Source organism: Heloderma suspectum, chromosome 3 (assembly GCF_057233095.1).
Source record: "Heloderma suspectum isolate Gila_16-S chromosome 3, 16-S_ref, whole genome shotgun sequence".
Lineage (NCBI taxonomy): Eukaryota > Metazoa > Chordata > Lepidosauria > Squamata > Helodermatidae > Heloderma > Heloderma suspectum.
In genome coordinates, this window is record NC_139460.1 from 211,764,603 (window position 1) to 211,791,743 (window position 27,141).

At 43.3% G+C, this 27,141-nt stretch overlaps 1 protein-coding gene across 4 annotated transcripts; it reads right to left on the minus strand.

The window, feature by feature from the left end:
• Nucleotides 1-1,319: 1,319 nt before the first annotated feature.
• Nucleotides 1,320-27,036, minus strand: PBLD (phenazine biosynthesis like protein domain containing). Of its 4 annotated transcripts, none has more exons than XM_084845421.1 (9): nt 19,648-19,766; nt 13,304-13,403; nt 10,445-10,543; nt 10,248-10,357; nt 10,106-10,135; nt 5,873-5,961; nt 3,753-3,931; nt 2,114-2,176; nt 1,320-1,469 (listed from the first exon to the last, which is right to left on the minus strand). In XM_084845421.1, exons 1-9 carry the CDS (start codon nt 19,729-19,731, stop codon nt 1,357-1,359), a joined length of 867 nt encoding a protein of 288 aa, XP_084701547.1. In that variant the 5' UTR covers nt 19,732-19,766; the 3' UTR covers nt 1,320-1,356. The 4 variants fall into 4 exon arrangements, with proteins under 4 accessions (XP_084701547.1, XP_084701546.1, XP_084701548.1 ...); XM_084845420.1 differs by lacking the exon at nt 19,648-19,766 and adding an exon at nt 26,639-27,036 and having other exon boundaries at nt 1,321-1,469; XM_084845422.1 differs by lacking the exons at nt 10,445-10,543; nt 19,648-19,766 and adding an exon at nt 26,639-26,962 and having other exon boundaries at nt 1,321-1,469.
• Between the last annotated feature and the right edge of the window lie 105 nt (nt 27,037-27,141).

Sequence of the window (27,141 nt, forward strand, 5' to 3'; positions counted from 1 at the left end):
ACTTTCCCTATTAATTTGTCATTTTGAGGTACAGTAAAATCTTTCTATGTGGGCTGGCTTTTCAGGAGGTAGAATTATGCTAGAAGAGAGTTGGGTGGGTTTAAGTATTGCATGTTTAGCTATTTGAATCAGGGACAACTCCAGGTTTGAAGGGGTCCTAGGCAAAATGGGACATTGCATCATGGGGAAATTTGGTGGTGGTGCCCATTAAGCCAAACAGCATGGACAGACAAAAAAAAAAAAAAACGTTTAAAGGGGAGTACCGACCAGACCCAAAGTCACTGGTAGTCAGCTTTGCTGAGGCCCCCATCCAGGCATTTGCCCCAGGATGTAATGTGCTGGTGCCAACCCTGGTTTGAATGTTCAGAGGAAATAGTGAACCTCCCTTCCTGTAGATGTCCATCAAAATTCAAGCCAGTATATTTCCCTGAAGAGCCATAAAACCTTCATATTTAGACTAGGATTAAGCAGGCACGAGACAACTTGAATTTAATTGGGTTTGTTTTTCTCAAGTGTGTTTTATTTTAAACAGTGGTCCCAGGGCTTTCTTCATGAAGCTTTTAACTCACACCTTGACCAAGGCTTCTGCTTCCAGATTCTTTGCAGGATTAAGATTGGCTCCTTTACACACACACACACATCCTGCGCCCGGGATTTTATTTCTCTGCCTTTCTATATGTTCCATTATATAACCACTAGGTGGTGCTATGGTATAGCAGAATTGTGCAATTACATAAGATGTCTATGGCCATTCAGAAAAAATACCACACTTTTCCCGTTAAGGAAAAAAACGATAATGGTTGCCAAGCACAGAAGAGGCCCTAGAGGATGACAGCATCGTGTAACAGACTCACAAACTACCATGAGTGAGCAATCATGAGCGCACAATAAAAGCATTATGTAGAAAGGCTCCCAAGTAGTTGCAAAGGGGCTGGATAGAAATTGTATGAGATAATTCAATAAGGGTGCAATACTATACTCACTTACCTGGCAGCCTCACTGAACTCTTACTGACTTATGAGGACACATCTATAGGATTACACTGTAAATGTGTTTCTTACAGTGCAATCCTATGTACACTTGCTCAAGTAAGTCCCACAGGGTTCAGTTGGGCTTACTCCCTACTAAGTGTGTTTAGGATTGCCACCTCAATCTATTATTACCTGCCTGAAGCTCCCAAGATGGAATGGGATATTAATGCAATATGCACATACTTTTGTATAACTAAGTTTCTAAATGTGTATTTTGCCTTTCAAATTGAGTAACAATATTCTTCTAAGTAAAATATGCATCCACATCAGCAACAATCAGAACAAACATACATTTGTAATGGTGGAGAGCTTTTATTTATTTTCTTCAAATGATCAAAAACCCCTTTAACACAATGCTTGTTTGACCACCGATGTCTACTCTTCCATCACGCCGGAGCAAAATCTTCAGCCTTCCTCCCCGAGTGGAACACTGAAATGCTAAACAAAGAGACTGATGTGAAGCAACCATCATTATCTTCATTTGCCCATGATTCTTATTTTTAGAAGGAAAGCCACAGTAATTTCACCATGCATGCAAATGGGAAGGAAAAGCTATTTTAAAGTTGCTTTTTATTTTAATCAAATTTAAGAACATAAGAAGAGCCCTGCTGGATCAGACCAAGGTCCAACCAGCTGCCCATGGGAAACCCACAAGCAGGACATGAGTGCAACAGCATCCTCCTGCTTATGTTCCCCAGCAACTGGTGTACATAGGCTTATTGCCTCTGATACTGGAAGTAACATATAGCCATCAGGACTAGTAGCCACCGATAGACTTCTCCTCCAGGAATTTGTCCAGTCCCCTTTTAAAGCCATCCAAATTGGTGGCCATCATTCTTGTGGTAGCAAATACCATAGTTTAACTATGGCAAGGGAAGAGGAAGCTACAACATCTGTGCCACTTCCACAGCATCATGGCCATGAATAGACCTGTGTCCTTGCTTGCCTTCAGGCTTACAATTAAATAGGAGGGGAATTTTAATCTGTAATCAGGGATTCCATTTATTAATTTTTACAGCTTACATTTATAGCTCTTTTAAGACATTTAAAGGACCTCCTTGTAAGTGAGTATAGATGCCTACCACACAGCTCGTTTTTCCCCAGTTGTTGTGACCAGTAACTACTTAAGACAGCATGAGCAGATCCTTGAAAGAAAATAGAAAGTAGTAGTATAATCATAATCATAATCAGAGGTAGCATCCAATCATGTCCCTGTGGGCCTGCGCTAGCTCTAGCACTAATGACTTTGCATTAGCGCAAACCAAGGCTTGCACAATGCGACTACTGCTTGCTAGGGTCATGGGGAAAAGTGGCAGCAAATTGCCACTTTTTTCCATTGCCCTAACAAGTACTGGTTACATTGCACAAGTGCTCGTTTGCGCTTGCACGTGATTAGCACTACACTGGGGCACAGTTGGGTACTACTACCCAAACAAACATTTAGTGTTCAAAGCACATCGTGTGCATTATTTCCATAACTATTATAACAGCACCGTAAGCTAAGCCAGAATTATTATCCCCATTAGCAAACTGTCAATGGATGACTAGAGCATATGTGGAGTGAAGGTGAATACTGTATATTGCAAAGACCTCTGGGAGGTTCATTGCATCTCCCGTATGCTCTGCACGCAGCCACACATTACTTCCGCCTCTCCCATGTAGTCCCTAACACCGAGGGCTGAGCTACCCAGAGTTAAAAACAGAGGGGAGATTCTGCCCATCCCACCCTGTAGTGCAGTCCCCAAGTGCAAGAACGGGAGCCATTCACTTATGTAGAGGGTGGGGGATCAAAGGCTGTATTCAAGAATATCACTGGGGTGAGGGTTAAACCAACTCCCTGTTCTGCTGACAGCAACACTGAGAATCAAGCCTGCTCCTGTCAGCATGGCTCCAGCTCTTCATCTGCATAAGCCCACCCTGGGATCTCTTCCTTGGTCATAGCAGAGTGAGATGGAATGTTGGGAACTTGGAATTCCGTAATCAACTAGCATATTTTATCAAATTATCTTTTTACAAAATCATAAACTAGTCCCCAAATTATGAGATTATGTTAGAAGTTGTTATAAATATTACTTTTGGCTTATTGGTTATTTTTATTTGTCTTTGGGGGGGAGGTAAGTCAAACAAGTCAAATTACGCTAACATTTTAAATCCACTCACTTGCAAGTAGCGCTCTTAAAGAATATAGCATATATCAGGCTTTTTATTGTCAATTGTGTTGTTTCCATTTTTAAGAATCTGTGAAACATTTCCAGAAACCCACACATACATGCCTACATACACAATTTCAAAAAATCCATATTGAGATAAATATCACAAGTAACAAATAGACCTGTAACACCTTAAAGACGAATAAATCGATTGTAGCATGAGTTTTCGTAGGCAAAAGCCTGCTCCAACAAATATATGTGACACCCATGAAAGCTCATTTTGCAATACATTTGTTAGGCTTTAAGGTGGCACAGGGCTCTGTTGTTTTTGCTGCATGCAACAGACTCGGAAGCTAAGCAGGGTCAGTCCTGGTTAGTACTTGGATGGGAAACCACCTGGGAATCGGCCTTCCTGCATTGAGCAGGGGGTTGGACTTGATGGTCTGGTAGGCCCCTTCCAACCCTACAATTCTAAGTCTAAGTCTAATATTACAATAACAAAGCATCAAAGGAATTATTCACCTATAATTTAAAAATGGAAGCAAAGCCCTGTGCGCACATGTAAACACACCTGTGACAGGATCTTCTGAAATTCCATTCCACGGTGCAAAGTAGCGGGAGTAAAAGTCATAGCTTTCATGTTTTCCATGGAAATCTCCCTTAAGTGTGACTATTAATCCTTTTACTTTTCCAGTCTTCTCAGCCAACAAAAGTTCTTGGCCATTCACTTTTAATTTCTCCAAATCAGACCTTGAAGCATTAAAATTAAGCATTAAAATATTTTTTTCATACATAGGTAAACTGAGGGCTTAAAAAGTGGCAATGAGAACAACAAACTCATATGTCCTGCAACTCTGGATAACTGTAACAGGGATAACAACATTAAGACCAAACCTCAGGACTGGCATATTCTCTGTGGAGATTGTTGACTGTAATTCAAAACAGGAAACTTGTAGGTAAAGGAAGAAGGCCAGATACAAGAGGATCATCAAAACCTTGCTCAAATACAACAATTCTTTCTGAGGACTGAACATTATTACATGTATGAATTCATTTTATTTATTTGTTACATTTTTATTCCACCCAATAGCCAAAGCTGTCTGGGCGATTCACAAAAATTAAAACCATAAACTGCAATATGATAAAACAAAATATAAAACCTTAAAAATTAAAATGGAACAAATCAAAGTCAAAACCAGAGTAAAAGCCACTAGCAGTATAAAAACCTAAAAACACAGTAACACATTTAGAGCGCAGTCCTATCGATTGCACCCTCGCTGTTTGGAAGCCTCTGAACTCAGAGGCTTCCAAGATTCCTGTGCCCTGCCAGGCTGAAGCCAACAGGATGGGAGGAGCAGTGGAGGTGATCTTCGCCTCCCCATCCTCCATGTTTTGTGATTTTTGCTAGATAGGCTTTTCAGCCTGCTAGCAAGGGCACTTTGGAGGGAGAGGCAGCTCAGGATATCTCGTATCCTGGTCTCCCCTCCTCGCCCACCAGAACGCCCCCTTTCCTCATCCGGGGTTGCTTTTCTGACCTCGGAGAGGCAGCTGGCACAGTTCTGTCCTTGCCGGTTGCAAGGAAGCGGGGTCTGGGGTCGGATCTCCAACTGCCCCTTCCAAAGTTGGAGTGCTGTCTCCAACCTTGGAGGGGCTTTCTGAGCAATCCTATGGTCCCTGGGACACTCTCCCAGGGATCATAGGATTGCTCTCTCAAAAACAAAGCTGAAGGACTAAAAAAGACCAAAGGACTTAGAACTGTAAAGGATGCAAGGACTTACATCTGACCGGCAGATTGTTTTATTTATTTCTATTTTAGGGTGCTTCTCTACCCAAAAGCCTTCAAAGCAGCTTACAGAATAAAAGCAATTAAAATCCAAAACAACAACAACACTGAAAATACCATAAATGTAAACAACAAGAAATACAGAGCATTAAAAATCACATAACAAAGAGCACAGCAAAAAAAAAAAAAGCAATAAGAAGCCGGGGTAACCATCTCCATCCCAGCCCAAGGTCTGAAAAAACAAAATAGTCTTTACAGATTTCAGGAAAACAGTAGCATGGGAGCTGTATGAATCTCAAGGGGAAGGGAACTCCACGGGTGCCATTGCTGAAAATGCCCTGTTGTGTGTTACCAGCTACTGTTATTTCCATATTAAGTTTCAGCTTTGCTAACAGAGGGACACATTTTGTTTTCCCTTATCTGTTTCCAATAATTATATGAAACTTGAATGGAACAATATATAATTTTCAAGTAATTATATTTTCTCAGTTAATACAGTTAGAATTTGTGGCATTAGAAGTTTTGGGAAACATTTTGGGGTACCTGCTAGGTAACTTTTAAACACAACTTGATTATATCGATTTATTCTCAAGTGCTTCCCAAAACAGATGATGAATCTGTAATCTAATAGCTAATCAAAATAATAATGCATGGTATTATTTGTGGATTTCACTCCAACAGACCAAAAGAAAACAAAGGAAGCAAAAAGGGTACACTTGGCCCTACAAACTTTGCCATGAAAGGAAGAAATAGCTAAACCAAAGTGAGAGAGAGAATCCAGAGGCACGTCTCATTTCTATGGGTTCTTCAGTGTCAAACAGACGAAGCCACCAAGGGAGGGGAGGTGTGACTCACACGTTAATATACATACAACCACCTAAAGAAACTTGTAACCAAAACACATATACCTTTCATAAACGTCACTGAGACAGACAAGGAGCTTCCTTGTGTCAGGTGAATAGCGAACATCTTGAACATTCAAATCACCAACTGCTGCCTGGCAATAAAATAATACAGAATAAACCACAAAGTACTATAGTTTGTCATACTTCATTACAATCTAACCTTTTCATTAACCATTTTGTTAAATGTAAAGTTCCCTTTCTAGGAAGGGCACAGATAGCAGGACAATATGTGAATGTGAGTAAGACTCAGGAAAAGCACTGTGGATGCAATAAAGTAGGACACTAATTTTTCTGCACGGCCATGCTTAAAAATGGTCACACTTTAACAAAAAACAAGTTAGCGTCTCCTAAATTGCTATAGACCAAGAGCACCTCTACACCAGCCTAAATCCCACATTTAAAATGGGGCTTTTTGCTTCTGTTTTAAACACAAGATCACGACGGGCTCCCTTTACACACGCTTCCTTCCCCACTCCTTTCCCCCTTTATCTGCGTCTTCAATATGTTTCATTATACAGCTGCTAGATGGTGCTGCGGTCCAGCCCCTCTTATTGCAGGTTTTCTTCTTTTCAAGAGGAAACTCAAGCGTGGTAATTTGATAGCTCATTATCTCTGATCTTTAAAAAAATGGAATAAAGGTCATTTAGTGCGGGAGGTTGACAACATCATCTAAAGGGCCCGCAAACTTCCATGAGTAACCAATCTCAAAAGCAGGATAAAAGCACCATGTGAAGAAGCCCCAAAGGTGCTTCCAGATGAGGCTTTTCTTGCACCATTGGCCACCTCATTCATGGGGTTTTACACTGGGTTCAGATGTCATTGTCTTCCACTTGTAAACCTCCTGTGTTGCCCCACCACTTCTTCCATCTTTTCTCTTACTGCGGATCTGTTAAGGAAAAAAGATGGAATAGCTGCACAGTGCCTTCTGACTGGTAGCACTTGGACCCCACCATCTGGAAGCAAGGGCTTTTGTTATGCAATTGCCCTGCCTCCTTCATGGAATGTTGCGGAGGGTCTGGACAACATAGCAGTCCATTTGTAACCAGCCTGTGCTCTCCCACTGCTGCATCCATCTTTTCTCTAACTACAAAAAATCCAGAAAGGTAGAAAAGCGTAGAACAGGGGTGCATTTTTTCAGCCAGTATGGAAGGGAAAATGTGCAATTGAGGCAGAGCAGGAAGAGTTGTCCCTGGGGAATGTGGATGCTCCTTCTTTCTCTGTCATTTCCCAGACATTCCAGCTGCAGAGCCGTTTCTTGACCTGCAAAGCACATCTTTTCCCCTCTCCCAAGGTTTTCCCCAGCTTACAAAGCAGAGAGCGATCTGATTGAACACAGCACTGCTTACTAAACATGTGTGTGGCCATAGCTGCAGTGCTCTTACAGGTGCTCAATTGCTTGTATTTTATTTGTTTTATTAGAAAATCCACTCTGCTGGAATAGAGGAGCTGTGAAATTGTCAATTAAAAAAAATAAATAAGGGAAACAAAACTGGCAGACATCTTGTCAATTTCAGCATTGCTTTCTTGGCTTCTCCCTTTGAAGAAATACTGACCTGGTTCGGAAGTAATGAGAAACCACCACGGCGGGGTTTCTCATTGTGGCGGTGGCCATTTTGAATATTCAAGCCAGGCGGGGGTGCACCATAGCATGTCATTAGGTGTGAACCCAGTGAGGCTGGGTTGTCAGGGTGCTTGAGAAGCCATCCAGAACCCACGGGCTGTTTGAGGGTTTGCAGGTGACTTGTTAAGCAGCCCGGCAACCCACTCTTGCTAGGTTTGCCTGTAACAACAAACTACGGTGCCACCCCGCTGCAGCTTGAATATTCAAAATGGCAGCCGCCACTGCAACAAAAAGCCCCATGGGGGAAATTCCGCCATAGTTGCTTCTTGTTCCATGGGAATTGGGCCAGTGTCTGTAGAAAGATGCATGTGATCCAGATGCAGAGACAGCTCTCACATTTCTGCATGGGGAGGATGAAGCGTGGGCTCAGCTTTATCTGGCCCAAATAAACACAGGGAGGGAAAATGCAACCCACATGTACTTTCTGTCTCCTCTTTCAGAGTCCAAGAGTATCTCTACACCAGCCTAAAATCCCACACTTAAAATGGGGCTTTCTGCTTCCGTTTTATTGCAGGATCACAACGGACTCCCTTTACACATACTTCCTTCCCCCCTCCTTTTCCCCCTTATCTGAGTCTTTGAAATGTTTCATTATACAGCTGCTAGATGGCACTGTGGTCTAGTGCCTCTTATTGCAGGTTTTCCTCTTTTCACGAAGGAACTCAAACTGAACTCAAGCGCAGTAATTTGGTAGCTCATTATCTCCGATCTTTTAAAAAATGGAATAAGGGCCATTTAGGGCGCAATCCTATTTAGATAGGTGGCCACCTCCAAACTCAGAGGCAACCACCTATCCAAAGCAGGGCAGGAGAAGCACAGAGGGGATCGTTCCCTCTGTGCTTCTCCTGTCCCGCATTTCCAGCTAGACAGCTGATTGTGGCTGTCTAGCCGCAGGAGAATGGAGCAGGAAAGGAGGCTGCTGTGTGTCGTTCAGGCATTTCCACCCTCTCCGCCCCGGAATACCCCCAGCCACGCCCCTTTTCTGCTGCTCCGTGCTCGGAGCATGGGCTCCGAGGTCGGTTCCTGGATAACATGATATCCTATGGGCATCTAGCCGCTGTCTAGCTGTGATAGGATTGCTCCCTCCGTGCAGGAGACTCCCTGGAGGTTGACGATGCCATCTAAAGGACCTGCAAACTTCCATGAGTGAGCAATCTCAATAGCAGGATAAAAGCTCTGTGTGAAGAAGCCCTAAGTTCATTTAGATCAGCCTTCCCCAACCCAGGGCCTCCAGATGCATTGGACTTCAACTCCCATTGGCCATGCCATCTGGGGATAGGGGTTGCAGTTGAACACATCTGGTAGGGGAAGGCTGGTTTAGATTATCTGAACTTTAGAACAGCTGAATGAGCCACTTTTAACACATGGGTTGCTGACCATGAGATCAGAGAGAATTGGGATGAGGTTTGTAAAGAGGAAGGATGTGTTCATTTTTTATCTTCTCTCAGCCTCCTCCCCATCCTAACTGTACCCTATTCATGGAGCTCAGTGTCTGATCTCATAATTTTATTTATTTATTTATTTATTTATTTATTAAATTTATTAATCGCCCATCTGACTGGTCACCCAGCCACTCTGGGCGATGTACAACCCACCATAAAACAATTTAAAACAATAAAATTTTACCATAATTTTTTTTTTTTAAAATACCCTAACCCACCCCAAATGCCTGCCTGAACAACCACGTTTTTAATGCACGACGGAAGCTCATTAAAGAGGGGGCATGACGGAGTTCCCTAGGGAGGGAGTTCCACAGAGTGGGGGCCACCACAGAGAAGGCCCTCTCCCTCGTCCCCACCAGTCTAGCTGTCCTGGCTGATGGGACAGAGAGAAGGCCATCTGAGGCTGATCCTGTTAAGCGGCCTGTCTGGTGTTGCTGGAGGCGCTCCTTAAGATAGGCTGGGCCGGAACCATATAGGGTTATATATCTATTGATTATATCTATCAAAATGCCGTAAGTCTCCATCCCTTATTTATTGATTGCATTTATCTTCCATTCTTCCTCCAAATGTACATGGGCATTTTACAGGGTGGTTATCTCAGTTTATACCCACAACCCTGTGTGGTAGGTTAGACCAAAAGATGGTGACTGGCCCAAGGTCACCCAGTGAACATTGTGGCTAAATTAGGATTTGAACCCAGGATTATTCAATATCGACTACACACCGGGCCTTCTCAACTAAGCTAACTGAACCATTTTGCAGTTAGGATAGAGTAAGTAACCTGATATACTGGCCACCCAGAGTAAAATCTGCCCATGATGTAGTAAAATATTTTCTCAAATATTTAAATTGTAATCCAGGGGCAGGCAACCTGGTGGCATCCAGATGTTTGGACTTAAACTCCCCAAATCCCTGACCATTGGCCATGCTGGCAGGGGCTTATAGGAGTCAGAGTCCAAAACATCTGGAGAGCACCAGGTTGCCTACACCTAATCTGAGTTAAGAGGGCATGATGAAGATATGTTGGCTATATACAGGCCAGTATAACACAGGGAAAGGGGCCTTGCATGCAGAAAGCATTTGACATAAAGTGTTATTGACAAAATCAAATCGTATGCAGAGTTAGGCTGCGAAGTTACTTATACCATGTAAGATGAGAATCCCACAAATTACCTTCACTAACTCTTCCACTTCCTGGAAATCCTAGATGAAAAAAGAAACATGTAAATAATGCAAGCTCTTTCTCTCATTCTCTCATCTTTTGGAGAAATCTTGGTGGTGGACGGCAGGGCGGGATGCACCATTTAAATCTAACCTGTGGGCAGGTGAAGTAAAGTGGTAAGTCCAGGATAATATGATCTTGTCCTTGTCTGGCATACAGTTCTCCACTCAGAGTTAAGAAAGTGAGGGTAGAATTCATGTTTCCTGTTTTTAAAATCAGAAACACATAACTATAATGTAGGTTTAAATGTATTTACAATATCAAATTCTTGGAAGCTAAATGTTAATTACTCTTGTTTTGGAATAACACAGCAGCTGATGCGAGGGTGGCATGACCACAGAGGGGGACTTCATTAGTTGGTGTAAACCACCTTAAACCAAAACAGGAACCTAAGAAAGAAAATATAAGAGTCAGTCTTACTGGTAACTCACACAAGTCCCTTTTGTTGCCTTGTGGCTGTATCTATCAGCTTTAATCATGAAGATTTCCAGACACTCACTTGCCCTTTTATAATGCTACTGCTTCTCAGTCCCTTTCACTTCACAGCTGTGGTTTTCCTTGCTGAATGAGCAAGAAAACAGCTATCTCTCTGAAATATTCCCAGGACTGTGAGGTTTAGTTTAAGATAAGTAAGTAAAGGGTGAACCGGAAAATCTGTGTAGTAGGTATTCGAGAAGATGGATCAGTATGATCACTATAGGAAAATCAGTGTATGTGCCATCTACTTGGTAATAAATGTGCTCTCACATCATATGAAACCTTACAGGTAAGTACTGAATGCGATGGAACTATGGTCTGGTCTGCCCATCCCAGCAAAATGAGGTGGCAGAATCCTGAGGTGGTAGGATGGGTTGCACTGCTTTGGGTTGCAGGTAGAAGATGCCATTTTTAATGCTTCTTACAGTAAAACAACAACAACAACAATAACCTCCCCACAAGAAGAGAGCTGGCACATGAGGGAGAAAAATTCTACCCTAGTTCACCACTCCTTGCTGTGCTACAATTCTGCTTGCAGGGGGCAGTGTCTGAGTAGGTCATTGCACAAGTGGGAGCCACCACCGATTCTGTTCCACAAGTGGCGCCCACCACTTGCGCAATAGGGATGTAGTGTTTTCTCTAGTAACTGGAAAGGAGTGGAAACACTCATTTCTGGAACAGGACAGGTCAGCAGAGCTCACATAAGGGAGCTCTGCCAGCCTGTCCCTATCCAGAAACAAGCATTTCTGCTTGTTTCAGGGCTTCCTAATGGTATCTCTCCCACTTGCAGTGTTAGGTGGTATAATGCATTCTACCATTTCAAAACTCTTATCATTCTGCTGCATGTCTAGACTGGGCCACAGCTATGGATACACCATACCCAATCAAGCAGGACACTCACAAAGGAAACATATTTGGTTGGTATGTCCTTGTTAGGAAAAAAGTAAACATCTATTTTATTTAGTTGTTCACAGGACAACCCTATACATGTCTACTTAGAAGTAAGCCCCATTGAGTTCAGTGCACCTTACTCCCAGGTAAGTGTGCATAAGATTGCAGCCATAAAGAATGTATATGCTGCTCTTCAATGAAACTGAACCAGAGCTCCCATTCCTGACACCACATGGAGATAATTTTATTAAGGTAACGGTCCCACACATGATTAAGGAATTAATAATTCTGAAGTATCTTCGGGGTATTTGTATGTCTCTGCTATGTGTAAGCTGATTACAAAACAAAATGGTAAGGATTATATTTGTTGGTTAGTTACTAAATTGCTAATCTAATTAGAAATCATCGATTTACCTTCCCTATGTTGAAGAACATTTGTAGTGTTTCTTTTTCTCAAGGACGGGTTCACATAATACCTTTTCTGTCCACACTTGCAGTTTTGATCTGACCCCAGGCATGCAGGGAAAAGTCCTCTGGTGATGACAGGAATGGCTATGTATGTCCACCTGGATCACTGGGCTCAACTATTTTGCACTGAGCACATGCCTGACAGCAGACTGCTACCAAAAAAAGTACTGGATGACACAGGTCAGGATTCATCTATACTACAAATTTACATTGGTTTATACCAATATAACTGTCCACTTTATATTACTTTACTTTATTCTAGTTATTTGTAACATTTCTATATTGACCATCTGCAAAAAGATACCTGGCCAGTTCACAAATAAAAGTTGAAACCACGAAGTCTAAAAATTAAACACAGACATACAATCTAAAAACAACAACAAAAAACAGTTAAAACTGATGCAACATAAAACTACAATAAAAGCAGCCACAGAAGATAGTGCAAAGAACTTTTAAAAACACAAAAATGAAAAAGCCTAGGAAAATAAAAATTTAAAAATCTTTACCTGGTGTCAAAAAGACCACCATGTAGGTGCCAGGTGAGCCTCTCTGAGGAGGGCATTCTACAATCAGGGAGCCAAAACTGAAAAGAACCTCTCCCTGGTGGCCACCCACCTCACCTCATTTGGCAGAGGAACCTAGAAAAGGACCTCTGAAGATCTTATAATCCAGGCAGGCATATATGGAAGACCTGCCCCAAGTCATTTAGGGCTTGAAAGGTTAATGGCAGTACTTTGAAACTGGGAGCCAGTCAGATGGCAAAATACTGGTGTAATATGATCGTATCGGCGATACTGAGTTAATAATTTTGGTGCCCTGTTTTGGACTAGCTGAAGTTTCTGGACTGTTTTCAAAGGCAGCCACATGTATAATGTTTTGCAGTAATAACTGTCATGGCTTCCCCCATGGGATCCTGGGAACGGTAGGCTGGTGAATTGCTGAGAATTCTGCTAGAGATCACTAATCCACTGTTCCCAAGATTTCTTGGGAAGAAGATTTAACTGTCAAACCAGATTAGGTCTGTAATGTAGACATGCCCTAAAAAAATCACTGTCTTGACATACATAGTTTACTAAAACATCATCCTTCTTCAGTATTAAGACAATGGGCAGGATCTACCTTCTGTTGAAGCCAATAGTAAAACTACAGCATATTTTAGTACCTTTAAAGCGGACTTCCCCAACCTGGTGTCCTCCGGAAGTTTTGGACTTCAACTTCCATCAGCCCCAGCCTGCATGGCCAATGGTCAGGAATGCTGAGTCCAAAACATCTGAGGGCACCAGGTTGGGGAAGGCTGAGCTAAAGTGTCTTACTTTTGGTAAAGTCATCAGTGGGGTGCAGTTTTCTGATGAACGCAGTTTCTGACAGGTTCATTTCTGCTGCAATTTTTTGGTGGCAACCTTCTTCTAGTTCCTAAAAATTAAAATGAATGTTAAAAGGGTATTATTTCCCTTATAGCAAAGATGCACACATCTTCAAATATCTGATAAACAAAGAGCCCATTGTTAGACCTGAGGCTGAAGTTGGTTCTTGGTTCCCAGTACCTTATTCAACACAGAGGTGCAGACGTAGCATGAGTAAGCAACTAAAAAAATAACTGATGTGCTACCTCTGCCACTGGGAGATGAGATGCCCTAATGCTATGGCCTGCCCAGAACTTTGTTTCTGCATAAGGTGCTTTCTATACCTAACACCTACACATATGACTAAGGAACTCAGGGTTTGCATCTTGGCATGAGCCTTGGGTCACCCCAAATCATATACCTCTCCCATGGAAAGACTGTCTCATATGACATTTCCTAGCATTATGTTTAGTACAAAATTCCATTGTTCTAGAAGGCACTATCACACATGATGACCCAGCACCAATAAACACCAACAGACTTATGAATAAAGAAATAAGAATTGGACCACCTCAAATTATACACAATTGCTTGATGCCCTGGCGTTCAGTCCAGTTGGAAATAAGCCATGGTCTACCCGAAATCATACACCACCATCCCCTTGGCGATGCCCCAGCATTGTACACAGCCCAAAGCATTTTGTGCAACATACAGCCATGAGAAGCACATTGCCAATACTCCTGAAAATAAAGAATGGGGAAGGGGGGTTCACAATGACATAAGCATTTAGCCACCCCAGTAGGGGCTAGTAGTCTGAGAATGGTTGGATAAATATGTGTGCCTGTTTGCCTTGCAATTGGAAGAACTTTACACTTTCAGATTAAATGTACTACAAATAACCCAGTAAAGATGAAAAACCAAAAAAGGTGTTCTTCTTTAAAAGATCATTTACTATTTCTTGAAGTTTGAGGTCAAAAACACATGATGAAAGATTTTTCTCTCTCTTCTCCCTCTGGTGTCCTTTCAGCTCTTTCTCCTCAGCTTCTCTTCCTCCTCCTCCATCACCAACTGACTTTTCTTCAGGCCCTTTTCCAACATTCTGTGCTTGTCCTTTCATTGGCCCAGCGCTCTAAGAGCTCACAGGAGTAAGCATTATTGCACATGCATACACACACTGCGTCACATGTTATATTACATGCACAGTGTGGGGCATATGCATTAACCTCTCCTTTGCCTCATGCCTCTCCCTTCTCCCTACCCAAGCTGCCTAAAGCTTGAGATTTGAACTCCTTTGAAGTTTCAAAATTTTCTGCACATCTTAATATTCAAACTTCATTTTTTTTAAAATTGAGCACAATGTGGTAATTCTCGAGTAACAAGCCTTACACTACGGTATTCTTATATAAGAAGATTCAAGGCACTCCCAAGCATGATGCTCCCCATACCATCCATTGGGTAGCATCTAATGTTAGTCCTACTTAGAGAAGACCCATTGGAATTAATGGGCATAAGTTAGACTAATGTTGGATACAGTCCATTGCCAGTTCACACAGAATGTTGTCAAACATATTGAGTGAACTGGGTGATGAAGGAAGTGGTTGGTAGGCTAGAAAAATGTGATATTCCTACAACTTTGAGAAACGATCAGACTATGAGCAACAAATTAGAAAGAAACAAGTGTATATTCACTATCCACTTTCTAAAGGACTGCCACTTAGCACATGTGAAGCAAATGCATATGAAGCAAATACTGAAGTAACTGGACCTTGATCTTATCCAGAAAGGCACATCTAATATTCTTAGCAAGAATGAATACCCAGGATCACTTAACACAATTTCATGTTGTCCTAAGGCAGGGTGAACAACTTCAGGCAGTCTGGGAGCCAATTCCCCCCCCCCCAAAAAAAAACCTGCTGCAGGCTGCACTCCCCCTGTTGGTGCCGCTAAATTTTTCTGTTATAAGCCTCTGAAGTGGTTTCAGCAGCAAACCACAACTGTTAAAAATGTTTTTCCTGGTTAAAATAAAATAGGCACATTGAGGGGCAATGAGGGACGGCAGGAGGCGCATACAGCCCATGGGCTGGGTGTTGCCCACCCCTGTCTTAAGGGATCTGTACTTTATAAATTTAAAAACACACCAGAGTAGCATGGGGATTTTAGTGAAAAAGAAATGTAGACAACGTAAGATGGAAGACGAGAACGTAAGAAGAGTTCTGCTGGATAAGACCAAAAGGCCATCTAGTCCAGCATTCTGTTTCCCACAATGGTCAACTAGCTGCCTTTGGGAAGCCCACAAGTAGGACATGAGTGCAATAACACCTTCCTGCTCATCTTCCCCAGCCACTGGTCTACAGAGGCATACTGCCTCTGATACTGGAGGTGGCATATACAGCCATCATAACTAGTAGCCATGGATAGCCTTATCCTCCAGGAATTTGTCAACCCAAGCCTGTTTTTTCATAGCAGAGCGACGCAAAACAGAACGGAACAGCCCAAACTGACAACTGAAAGTATCTTTTTAAATACTGCCATCCTATGGTAGTTTTCAGATATAGCAATCTTCGGTTTTCTCATTTTGTCATAACAGATCAACCATTTTATAGATCAAGGCAACTGTGCTGGTTCAACAAAACAAAAGATAAAGAAAAGGTAAACAGGAGATAGGTATGTTCTAAAGCTACACATGATAGGAGGGTCCTGATCTTTATGATGGAGAAAATGCTCTTATGTGCACAGAATTCCGCATTGTTAAGCATTTGTCCTTTCATAGAAGAAAATTTGGAAGTATTTGGATGTATGGAATTCCACGTGCATGTAGGTGGTGCTATTTGTGTTCCATAGCTTTTCATGGATGGGCAAATCCAGGAAGTGGGATGGGATGGGGACTAAAGAAGGGGACAATCCACCGCTTCAAAAGCCCTGTTGGCATAAGAACATAAGAGTTGTGCTGGATCAGACCAAAGGCCTATCTAGACAAACATTCTTTTCCACAATGTTCAACCAGCAATTGCACCCTTCTGCTCATGTTCCCCAGCAACCAGTATACAGAGGTGCACTCCCTCTGATCTTGGATGTAATATGGCTAGCCATCATGGCTAGTAGCCACTGATAGTTATATTCTTCATGAAGTTGTCTAACCCCCTTTAAAGCTGTCCATGTTGCTAGCCATCACTATATCTTGTAGTACTGGATTCCACATTGTGCGAAGTATTTCCTTTATCTGTCCTGAATCTCCTAACACACAGCTTCATTGAATGACTCTGGACTCTAGTACTGAGAGGGAGAAAAACTTATCTCTATCCATTTTCTCCACACCATGCTTCATTTTACACACCTTCGTCATGTCCACCTTTATGCACCTTTTTTGCTAAGCTTGTTGTTGTTTATTCAGTCAGTCACTTCCAACTCTTCGTGACTTCATGGACCAGCCCACGCCAGAGCTTCCTGTCGGCCGTCGCCACCCCCAGCTCCCCCAAGGTCGAGTCTGTCACCTCCAGAATATCATCCATCCATCTTGCCCTTGGTCAGCCCCTCTTCCTTTTGCCTTCCACTTTCCCTAGCATCAGCATCTTCTCCAGGGTATCCTGTCTTCTCATTATGTGGCCAAAGTACTTCAGTTTTGCCTTTAATATCCTCCCCTCAAGTGAGCAGTCTGGCTTTATTTCCTGGAGTATGGACTGGTTTGATCTTCTTGCAGTCCAAGGCACTCTCAGAATTTTCCTCCAGCACCACAGTTCAAAAGCATCTATCTTCCTTCACTCAGCCTTCCTTATGGTCCAGCTCTCGCAGCCACAGGTTACTACGGGGAATACCATTGCTTTAACTATGCGGACCTTTGTTGTCAGTGTGATGTCTCTGCTCTTAACTATTTTATCAAGAGTTGTCATTGCTCTCCGCCCAAGAAGCAAATGTCTTCTGATTTCCTGGCTGCAGTCAGCATCTGCAGTAATCTTTGCACCTAGAAAGACAAAGTCTGTCACTGCCTCCATGTTTTCTCCCTCTCTTTGCCAGTTATCAATCCAGCTGGTTGCCATAATCTTGGTTTTTTTGAAGTTGAACTGCAACCCAGCTTTTGCACTTTCTTCTTTCACCTTCGTCATAAGGTTCCTCAGCTCCTCCTCGCTTTATAGCTCCGTGACATCTTGGGTGTCCCTTCATGGTTTAGCTCATGACGTCACTGAGGTGCTCAAGCTCCAGCACCATGATGGGAAGTTGCTCCAGCCCCTTGATTATTTTGGTGGCTCTTTTCTGCACCTTTTCTAGCTCTACAATATCCCTTTTGAAGTGTGATAACCAGAACTGGGCACACACACAGTATTCCAAGTGTCATTGCTTCATTTATGTGTATATAGCATTATTATTTATATAAAGGCGTTATGATATTGGCAGTTTTATTGTCTATTCCTTTCCTAATGATCTCCAACACTGAACTTGCTTTTTCACAGCAGCCGCAAGTGGCTCGTTTTTATCGAGCTAGACACCATATCCCTTTCTTTGTCGGTCACCACAGCTCCAGATCCCATCAGTGTATACATGAAGTTGGGATGTTTTGCCCCAATGCACATCACTTCATGCTCCCTTACACTGAATCATATTTGCTACTTTAATGCCCCTTCCTCCAGTTTGGAGAGATCCTTTTGGAGTTCTGTGCAATTGCTTTCTGGTTTAACTACCCTAAATAATGTGGTGTCACCAGCAAACTTGGCCAGTGTTCACCCCTCACTTCAGATAATTTATGGTTAAGTTTAAAAGCACAGTCCCAGTTCAGATCCTTGGAGAACTTCGGTGTTTACATTCCTCCGCTGTGAGAGCTTACCATTTATTCCTACTCCCTGCTTTCTGTTCTTTAACCAGTTACCTGTCCATAAGATGACCTCACCTCTTAGCCCATGACATTTGCTCAGGAGTCTTTGGTTTAACATTTTTTAAACACATATTTACTTGGTCCATGTCTGCGTTGCATGTGTAGAGGACAGGGGGAAGACGGGTATGAGTGGGACTTACTTTCATGTGTGCATCCACAATTTAAAAGAGAATCACCTCGTCGTAGTCTTAGATGCTGGCAAAGAGAACCTCTCAATACACTGGATGGCTGGTACCCAGCCAAGCTCAGCATGGGATGATGGGAACAAGGGAATGGTGGTAAGAAAGAGGATGGTCAGAAACATTGTGGGCAGCTGCCAGCAAGCTGCAAAGGTGGAGACACAGCAGATCTCCCCACAATCATGGCAATGGTAGTAGTGGGGGCTTTTGGTGGAGGTAGTGGTGGTGGGATGCTAACAGTGGCGGTGGCACTGTGGCAAGCCTGGGAAAGCAACCAGCAGCCACAGACAGTGCGGTTTTGATGGTGGATTGGGTGCCTCCCGATTAGGAGAGGCTGTGTGTGAAGTTTGTCCCAATCCTGCAGCCCGCCCAGGTTTTATAGCCGCCACCCCCCTTTTTGGCGATCTCGGGATTTTCGCTCCTTGGTGAGTAGTCATGTGGGGCTTTGATGCTAGATTGGGTGCCTCCCAACTGCAACTGCAGAAGCGAAACAGCACCCGTACTCCAGCAAGAGGACTGCAGCAGGACAGGGTGTGTGTGTGACTCAAATTACACAAACTAGTTTATTAGCCTGTTTGTGTGACGGGGATCGGGGACTATTTCAAAAGTAAGCTACTGTGCGTAACTTATTAACCCTACCTGTGTTTCTCCACTGTTTCTTTTGTCTGTTAAGGAAGGCAAGGCAAAAAAGCTGCATAATGTCTTACTGATAGCACTAGGATATTAGCACCCTAATATATTATGCGAACAGATGCTATGCTGTTCAGGAGGTGGTAATACCTCAACGGGTAATGGTGATTTTTTTTTTTTAAACTTTGCCTAGTTTCACAGCACAAAAGCTGGGAAATCACCAAATGATGGGTGGTTGGGAGAGAGGAGGTAGGGCGAAGGGAAGGGGGCGGGACCATCTGGGGAATCATGGAGGGCTGGATTGGGACCCCAGGAGGGTTGGATTTGGCACCCAGTCCTGAGATTCCCGAACCCTGTCCTTCAGGCCTGTCTGACATCCCAGATGAACTGAAGGCTTTCCTAGAATGTACCCTAGAATCCTCTAAGGCAGTGCAGGGGATTCCACAGAATACTCTGAAAAGATTTCCCTGCGGGCAGGAAATAGGAGAAACACTGCCCTAAATAAATTGTACAGGTGATAAATTTCTCTGTGCGTACGCTAGTAAAGTCTCATTGAATTTAACAGAAAAGGCACCAGTCATACATAACAGATTAGTGCTAGTTAGTAATCTTTAAGGTAAAGACACATTTCAAAAACTTACATCTTCAAGAAGACAAACAGCTGCAGGATTGCCACGAAATGGCTGATCTGTAAATGCATCAACTACAAAAACAGAAATCTGCATTTTCTTCCTTTTTGTTGCTGTTGGTTTTCAAAATGGCCTTTTGCAAAGTGCTGACTCTCCCTTTCAGCTATTGCATAAATGTCTAAGTTAATATTAAACCAGGTCACTAGAAAGAGCTGGTAGTCTTATCTGCACCCACTTAATATTTTTCTTATACGCCCCAGTATGGCAACTACATTTGAAGAATTTTGTCCCGAGTTTAAAAGAAATTCCTTTTAAAGATCAATTATCAATAAAGTCTAATTAATGTATGGTGTTAATTTTATTAACTGTGGAATTTGGAAGAGGTATGTCCATTTATTTATCTCAGGACAGAAATGCAACCAACAGCGCAATTCTATGCATGTTTATGCAAAAGAACACCCAACTGTGTACAATGGGGCTGACTCCCAAGTATGCATAGGATTGGAGCCACAGTTATTTAATTTTTTGTTGTTTATTCGTTCAGTCGCTTCCGACTCTTCGTGACTTCATGGACCAGCCCACGCCAGAGCTTCCTGTCGGCCGTCGCCACCCCCAGCTCCCCCAAGGTCAAGTCTGTCACCTCCAGAATATCATCCATCCATCTTGCCCTTGGTCGGCCCCTCTTCCTTTTGCCTTCCACTTTCCCTAGCATCAGCATCTTCTCCAGGGTATCCTGTCTTCTCATTATGTGGCCAAGGTACTTCAGTTTTGCCTTTAATATCATTCCCTCAAGAGAGCAGTCTGGCTTTATTTCCTGGAGTATGGACTGGTTTGATCTTCTTGCAGTCCAAGGCACTCTCAGAATTTTCCTCCAGCACCACAGTTCAAAAGCATCTATCTTCCTTCGCTCAGCCTTCCTTATGGTCTAGCTCTCGCAGCCATAGGTTACTACGAGGAATACCATTGCTTTAACTATGCAAACCTTTGTTGTCAGTGTGGTGTCTCTGCTCTTAACTATTTTATCAAAAGTTGTCATTGCTCTCCTCCCAAGAAGTAAACATCTTCAGATTTCCTGGCTGCAGTCAGCGTCTGCAGTAATCTTTGTGCCTAAAAAGACAAAGTCTGTCACTGCCTCCGCATTTTCTCCCTCTCTTTGCCAGTTATCAATCAAGCTGGTTGCCATAATCTTGGTTTTTTTGAGGTTGAACTGCAGCCCAGCTTTTGCACTTTCTTCTTTCACCTTCGTCATAAGGTTCCTCAGCTCCTCCTTGCTTTCAACCATCAAAGCAGTATCATCTGCATATCGGAGATGGTTAATGTTTCTTCCAGCGATTTTAACTCCAGCCTCGGCTTCATCAAGCCCAGCACATCACATGATGTGTTCTGCGTACAGGTTGAATAGGTAGGGTGAGAGTATACAACCCTGCCGTACTCCTTTCCCAAGCTTAAACCAGTCCATTCTTACCGTTGCTACTTGGTGGTTATACGGATTCATCCGGAGGCAGACAAGATGACTTGGTATCCCCATACCACCAAGAACTTGCCACAATTTGTTATGATCCACACAGTCAAAGGCTTGAGAATAGTCAATAAAACAGAAATAGATGTTTTTCTGAAACTCCCTGGTTTCTCCATTATCCAGCGGATATTGGCAATTTGGTCTCTAGTTCCTCTGCCTTTTCTGTACCCAGCTTGTACATCTGGCAATTCTCGTTCCATGAATTGCTGGAGTCTACCTTGCAAGATCTTGAGCATTACCTTACTGGCATGTGAAATAAGTGCCACTGTTCGATAGTTTGATCATTCTTTGGTGCTTCCCTTTTTTGGTATGGGGATATAAGTTGATCTTTTCCAGTCTGTTGGCCATTCTTGTGTTTTCCCAATGTGCTGGCATATGGCATGCATCACCTTGACGGCATCATCTTGCAAGTTTTTAAACAGTTCAGCTGGGATACCGTCATCTCCTGCTGCCTTGTTATTAGCAGTGCTTCTTAAGGCCCATTCAACCTCACTCTTCAGGATGTCTGGCTCTAGCTCACTGACCACACCATCAAATCTATCCCCGATATTATTATCCTTCCTATACAGATCTTCCGTATATTCTTGCCACCTTTTCTTGATCTCTTCTGCTTCTGTTAGGTCCTTGCCATCTTTGTTTTTGATCATACCCATTTTTGCCTGGAATTTACCTCCGATGTTTCTAATTTTCTGGAACAGGTCTCTTGTCCTTCCTATTCTATTCTCTTCTTCCGCTTCCACGCATTGCTTGTTTAAAAATAATGCCTTATCTCTTCTGGCTAACCTCTGGAATTTTGCATTTAATTGGGCATCTCTCCCCCTATCACTGTTGCCTTTTGCTTTCCTTCTTTCTTGGGCTGCTTCCAGTGTCTCAGCAGACAGCCTTCTTGGTTTTCTTTTTCTTTGGGACTTTTTTTGTTGCTGCTTCCTGAACAATGTTGCGAACTTCTGTCCATAGTTCTTCCGGGACCCTGTCTAATTTATTTAATTTATCAAGGCCATATTTCATGTTTTAAACTGGGGGTGGGCAACTTGTGGCCCTCCAGTTGTTTTGGCCTACAACTCCCATCAGCCCTAGCCAGCATAGCCAATGGTGAGGGATGATGAGAGTTGTAGGGCAAACCATCTGGTGGGCAACAAGTTGCCCACCTCTGAACATTAGGGGGGCAAATACTGTGTGATGCCTTTAAGACTGTACTTTGGAAGTAGCACACGTGCTTTTGCCCATTAATCCTCATACTGTCAGTAGGGATTACATAACTAAGTATATGTTTTTATGGACTGTGAGGATTATTTTATTTCTTTGGACATGATGTTCTCCCTGGGAGTCAGGTGGTGCAGTCACTTGGTGGCCCTTTGTCCTCTGGCTGATAGATGGGGACAGTGCGTGCTTCCCTTCAGCTCTGCAATCCCAGGGCAACTGCTTTGTGAAACTTTATAGTAAAGGCATGTTAGTTTGCCCCTTCATGGATCACTGCCTTGTTGTGGCGAAGGGGCTTGCGTAACTCAGTGAAGCCATAAGCTATGCCGTGCAGGGCCACCCAAGACGGACAGGTCATGGCAGAGAGTTCTGACAAAATGTGGTCCACTGGAGAAGGAAATGGCAACCCACTCCAGTATTCTTGCCAAGAAAACCCCATGGAACGTGTCACAAGGCTAAAAGATATGACGCCGGAAGATGAGCCCCTCAGGTCGGAAGGTGTCCAATATGCTACTGGGGAAGAGCAGAGGGTATTTCCAAGTAGCGTCAGAAAGAGTGAAGCGGCTGGGCCAAAGCCGAAAGGACACTCAGCTGTGGATGTGTCTGGCGGTGAAAAGAAAATCCGATGCTGTAAAGAACAATATTGTTTAGGAACCTGGAATGTCAGATCAATGAATCAAGGTAAGCTGGAGGTGGTCAAACATGAGATGGCAAGATTGAACATCGACATCTTGGGAATCAGCGAACTAAAATGGACAGGCATGGGCGAATTTAATTCAGGTGACCATCATATCTACTATTGTGGGCAAGAATCCCTTAGAAGAAATGGAGTAGCACTCATAGTCAACAAAAGGGTGGGAAAAGCAGTACTGGGGTACAATCTTAAAAATGATAGAATGATCTCAGTACGAATCCAAGGCAAACCATTCAACATCACAGTAATTCAAGTCTATGCCCCAACCACTGAGGCCGAAGAAGCTGAGGTTGATCGGTTCTATGAAGACCTACAACACCTTCTAGAACTAACACCAAAAAAAGATGTCCTCTTCATCATAGGGGATTGGAATGCTAAAGTAGGAAGTCAAGAAATCACCGGGATAACAGGCAGGCATGGCCTTGGTGTACAAAATGAAGCAGGACAAAAGCTAATAGAGTTTTGCCAAGAGAACATGCTGATCATAGCAAACACTCTTTTCCAACAGCACAAGAGGCGACTCTACACATGGACGTCACCAGATGGTCAATATCGAAATCAGATTGATTATGTCCTTTGCAGCCAAAGATGGAGAAGCTCCATACAGTCAGTCAAAACAAGACCTGGAGCTGACTGTGGCTCAGATCATGAGCTGCTTCTTGCAAAATTTCGGCTTAAATTGAAGAACGTCGGGAAAACCACTAAACCGTTCAGGTATGACCTAAATCATATCCCTGATGAATATACAGTGGAGGTGAGGAATAGATTTCAGGGATTAGACCTGATAGACAGAGTGCCTGAGGAACTATGGACGGAGGTCCGTAACATTGTTCAGGAGGCAGCAACGAAATCCATCCCAAAGAAAAAGAAATGCAAGAAAGCCAAGTGGCTGTCTGATGAGGCTTTACAAGTAGCTCACGAAAGAAGGGAAGCGAAAAGCAAAGGAGAAAGGGGAAGATATACCCAACTGAATGCAGAGTTCCAGAGAATAGCAAGGAGAGACAAGAAGGCCTTCTTAAATGAACAATGCAAAGAAATCGAGGAAAACAACAGAATGGGAAAGACTAGAGATCTCTTCAAGAAAATTGGAGATCTCAAGGGAACGTTTTGTGCAAAGACGGGCATGATAAAGGACAAAGAAGGCAGGGACCTAACAGAAGCAGATGAGATTAAGAAGAGGTGGCAAGAATACACAGAAGAACTATACAGGAAAGATCTGAATGTCCCTGATAGCCATGATAGTGCGGTCACTGAACTTGAGCCGGACATCCTAGAGAGTGAAGTCAAGTGGGCCTTAGGAAGCATTAGTAACAACAAAGCTAGCGGAGATGACAGTATTCCAGCCGAGCTATTTAAAATCCTAAAAGATGATGCTGTTAAAGTGCTGCATTCAATATGCCAACAAATCTGGAACACTCAACAGTGGCCACAAGACTGGAAAAGGTCAGTTTACATTCCAATTCCAAAGAAGGGCAACGCCAAAGAGTGTTCAAACTACCGCACAATTGCGCTCATTTCACATGCCAGCAAGGTGATGCTCAAAATCCTACAAGCTAGGCTTCAGCAGTATGCGAACCGAGAACTACCGGAAGTACAAGCTGGGTTTCGAAGAGGCAGAGGAACTAGAGATCAAATCGCCAACATTCGCTGCATCATGGAGAAAGCAAGAGAATTCCAGAAAAACGTCTATTTCTGCTTCATTGACTACGCTAAAGCCTTTGATTGTGTGGATCACAACAAACTGTGGCAAATTCTTAAAGTGATGGGAGTACCAGACCACCTTACCTGTCTCCTGAGAAACCTGTACGAGGGTCAAGAAGCAACAGTAAGAACCAGACATGGAACAACCGAGTGGTTCAAAATTGGGAAAGGAGTACGACAAGGCTGCATATTGTCACCCTGCTTATTTAACTTATATGCAGAGTACATCATGAGAAATGCCGGGTTGGATGAATCAGAGGTCGGAATTAAGATTGCCGGGAGAATTATCAACAACCTCCGATATGCAGACGATACCACCCTAATGGCAGAAAGCGAAGAGGATCTCAAGAGCCTCTTGTTGAGGGTGAAAGAGGAGAGTGCAAAAGCTGGTTTGAAACTCAACATTAAAAAAACTAAGATCATGGCATCTGGCCCCATCACTTCCTGGCATATAGAAGGGGAAGAAATGGAAGCAGTGACAGATTTTACTTTCTTGGGCTCCAAGATCACCGCAGACGGTGACTGTAGCCATGAAATTAAAAGACGCTTGCTCCTTGGGAGGAAAGCTATGGCAAACCTAGACAGCATAGTAAGAAGCAGAGACATCACCTTGCCGACAAAGGTCCGTCTAATCAAAGCTATGGTTTTCCCAGTAGTAATGTATGGCTGTGAGAGCTGGACTATAAGGAAGGCTGAGCGCCGAAGAATTGATGCTTTCGAACTGTGGTGCTGGAGAAGACTCTTACGAGTCCCCTGGACTGCAAGGAGGTCAAATCAGTCCATCCTAAAGGAAATCAACCCTGAGTGCTCATTGGAAGGACAGATAATGAAGCTGAAGCTCCAATATTTTGGCCACCTAATGCGAAGAGAAAACTCCCTGGAAAAGACCCTGATGCTGGGAAAGACTGAAGGCAAAAGGAGAAGGGGACGGCAGAGGATGAGATGGCTAGATAGCATCACGGATGCAATGAATATGAACTTGAGCACGCTCCGGGAGAGAGTGCAGGACAGGAAGGCCTGGCGTGCTATGGTCCATGGGGTCACGAAGAGTCGGACACGACTGAACGACTGAACAACAACAACAACAACATGTTAGTTTGAACAGGATTCTCCTTCCCCAGTACGGAATGATTGTGAGCATACACTTATCATATGATGCTAATTCAAGGATTATTTCAGTTCTTGGCAACACTACTTATACTTATCATTGTGACGCTCAATTTGCAAACAGTATCACTATTTATTTTCTTCTTGTTGCTATTTAAACGCCTTTACAGACCTTCCAGTATTTGTCTACTGAAACTTTGGTATTCCAATGTCAGTTTTTCTTCATAGAGACATAGAGACCAAGTGTTCTCTGCAAGCCAAATAATTTTCAAGACCTAACCTAGTACTGGGTATGCACTGGCACTGGAGGGCTGGCGTAGTGTGGTGGCAAAGAGCTTGAGCTGAATGTCCCTTCTTCAGATCTGTTACAAAACTCAGTAAATTCACACACACACACACACACACAGCTGTCCAACTCTGCAATCTGCCACAGGTACTGGGCATTAAAGTCAGAATTCTTGAATTAACTGAGATAATGTACATGACATGCTTTTAACCCTTGAAATGTTTCATATAAGAAGGACTATTATTTACCCATAACAGGTACTAAATACAAGTGGTTAGGTGTGCGTTCACCATGTCATGCTGCAGACATCTGTATGAAATATTGTCATTCATTCTTGGGAGTTATTTATAACCTGATCCTAAAAGTGAATGAAGTAGGACTTATTTCCAAGTAAATGCACATAGGACTGGTGCAAACATGCTTAGGTCTGCAGCTCAGGGTGGATCTAGATGTCACAGACTGCCCAATCACATGGAGAGCTGTACCCGATTCATACCTTAACAATGAACACAGGTAAGCTGGGAGTGGGGACAGCCGTCAGTACCCCACCTCCTCCCACGCCCTTGTCACTGAACATGTGACGTGTGAGGGACTTGTGTGTACAGTAATGGTCAACAGCCATTTCTACAGTCCTGACTGCTGTGAAACGAGCACTATTACACTTCTATACTGCCCCATGCTCTCTGCGTTTCTGTCTTGCCACATGTTCAGCCTTCCTTCACGTGGTTGACAGTCTCATTTCCCAGAACTGCGACTTATCACCGAATCAACAGTCTCAGAGGCAAGCATAAGTTGCGTTTGTGCTTCAAAAATGTATTCTGAGGCACGCAAAGCTAACGGCCCGGAGCTTCGAACGGCGCCGAAGCACCTACCGCTTCCCCATCCGCCGCCGACGGATCTGGCGGGTTTGGTTTGAACAGCGCCAACCCGCACATGCGCCATTTAAATAGTCCGCGCGTGCGCCCCGCCATCTTGCTCGCTCTCTCTCTCTCTCTCCCT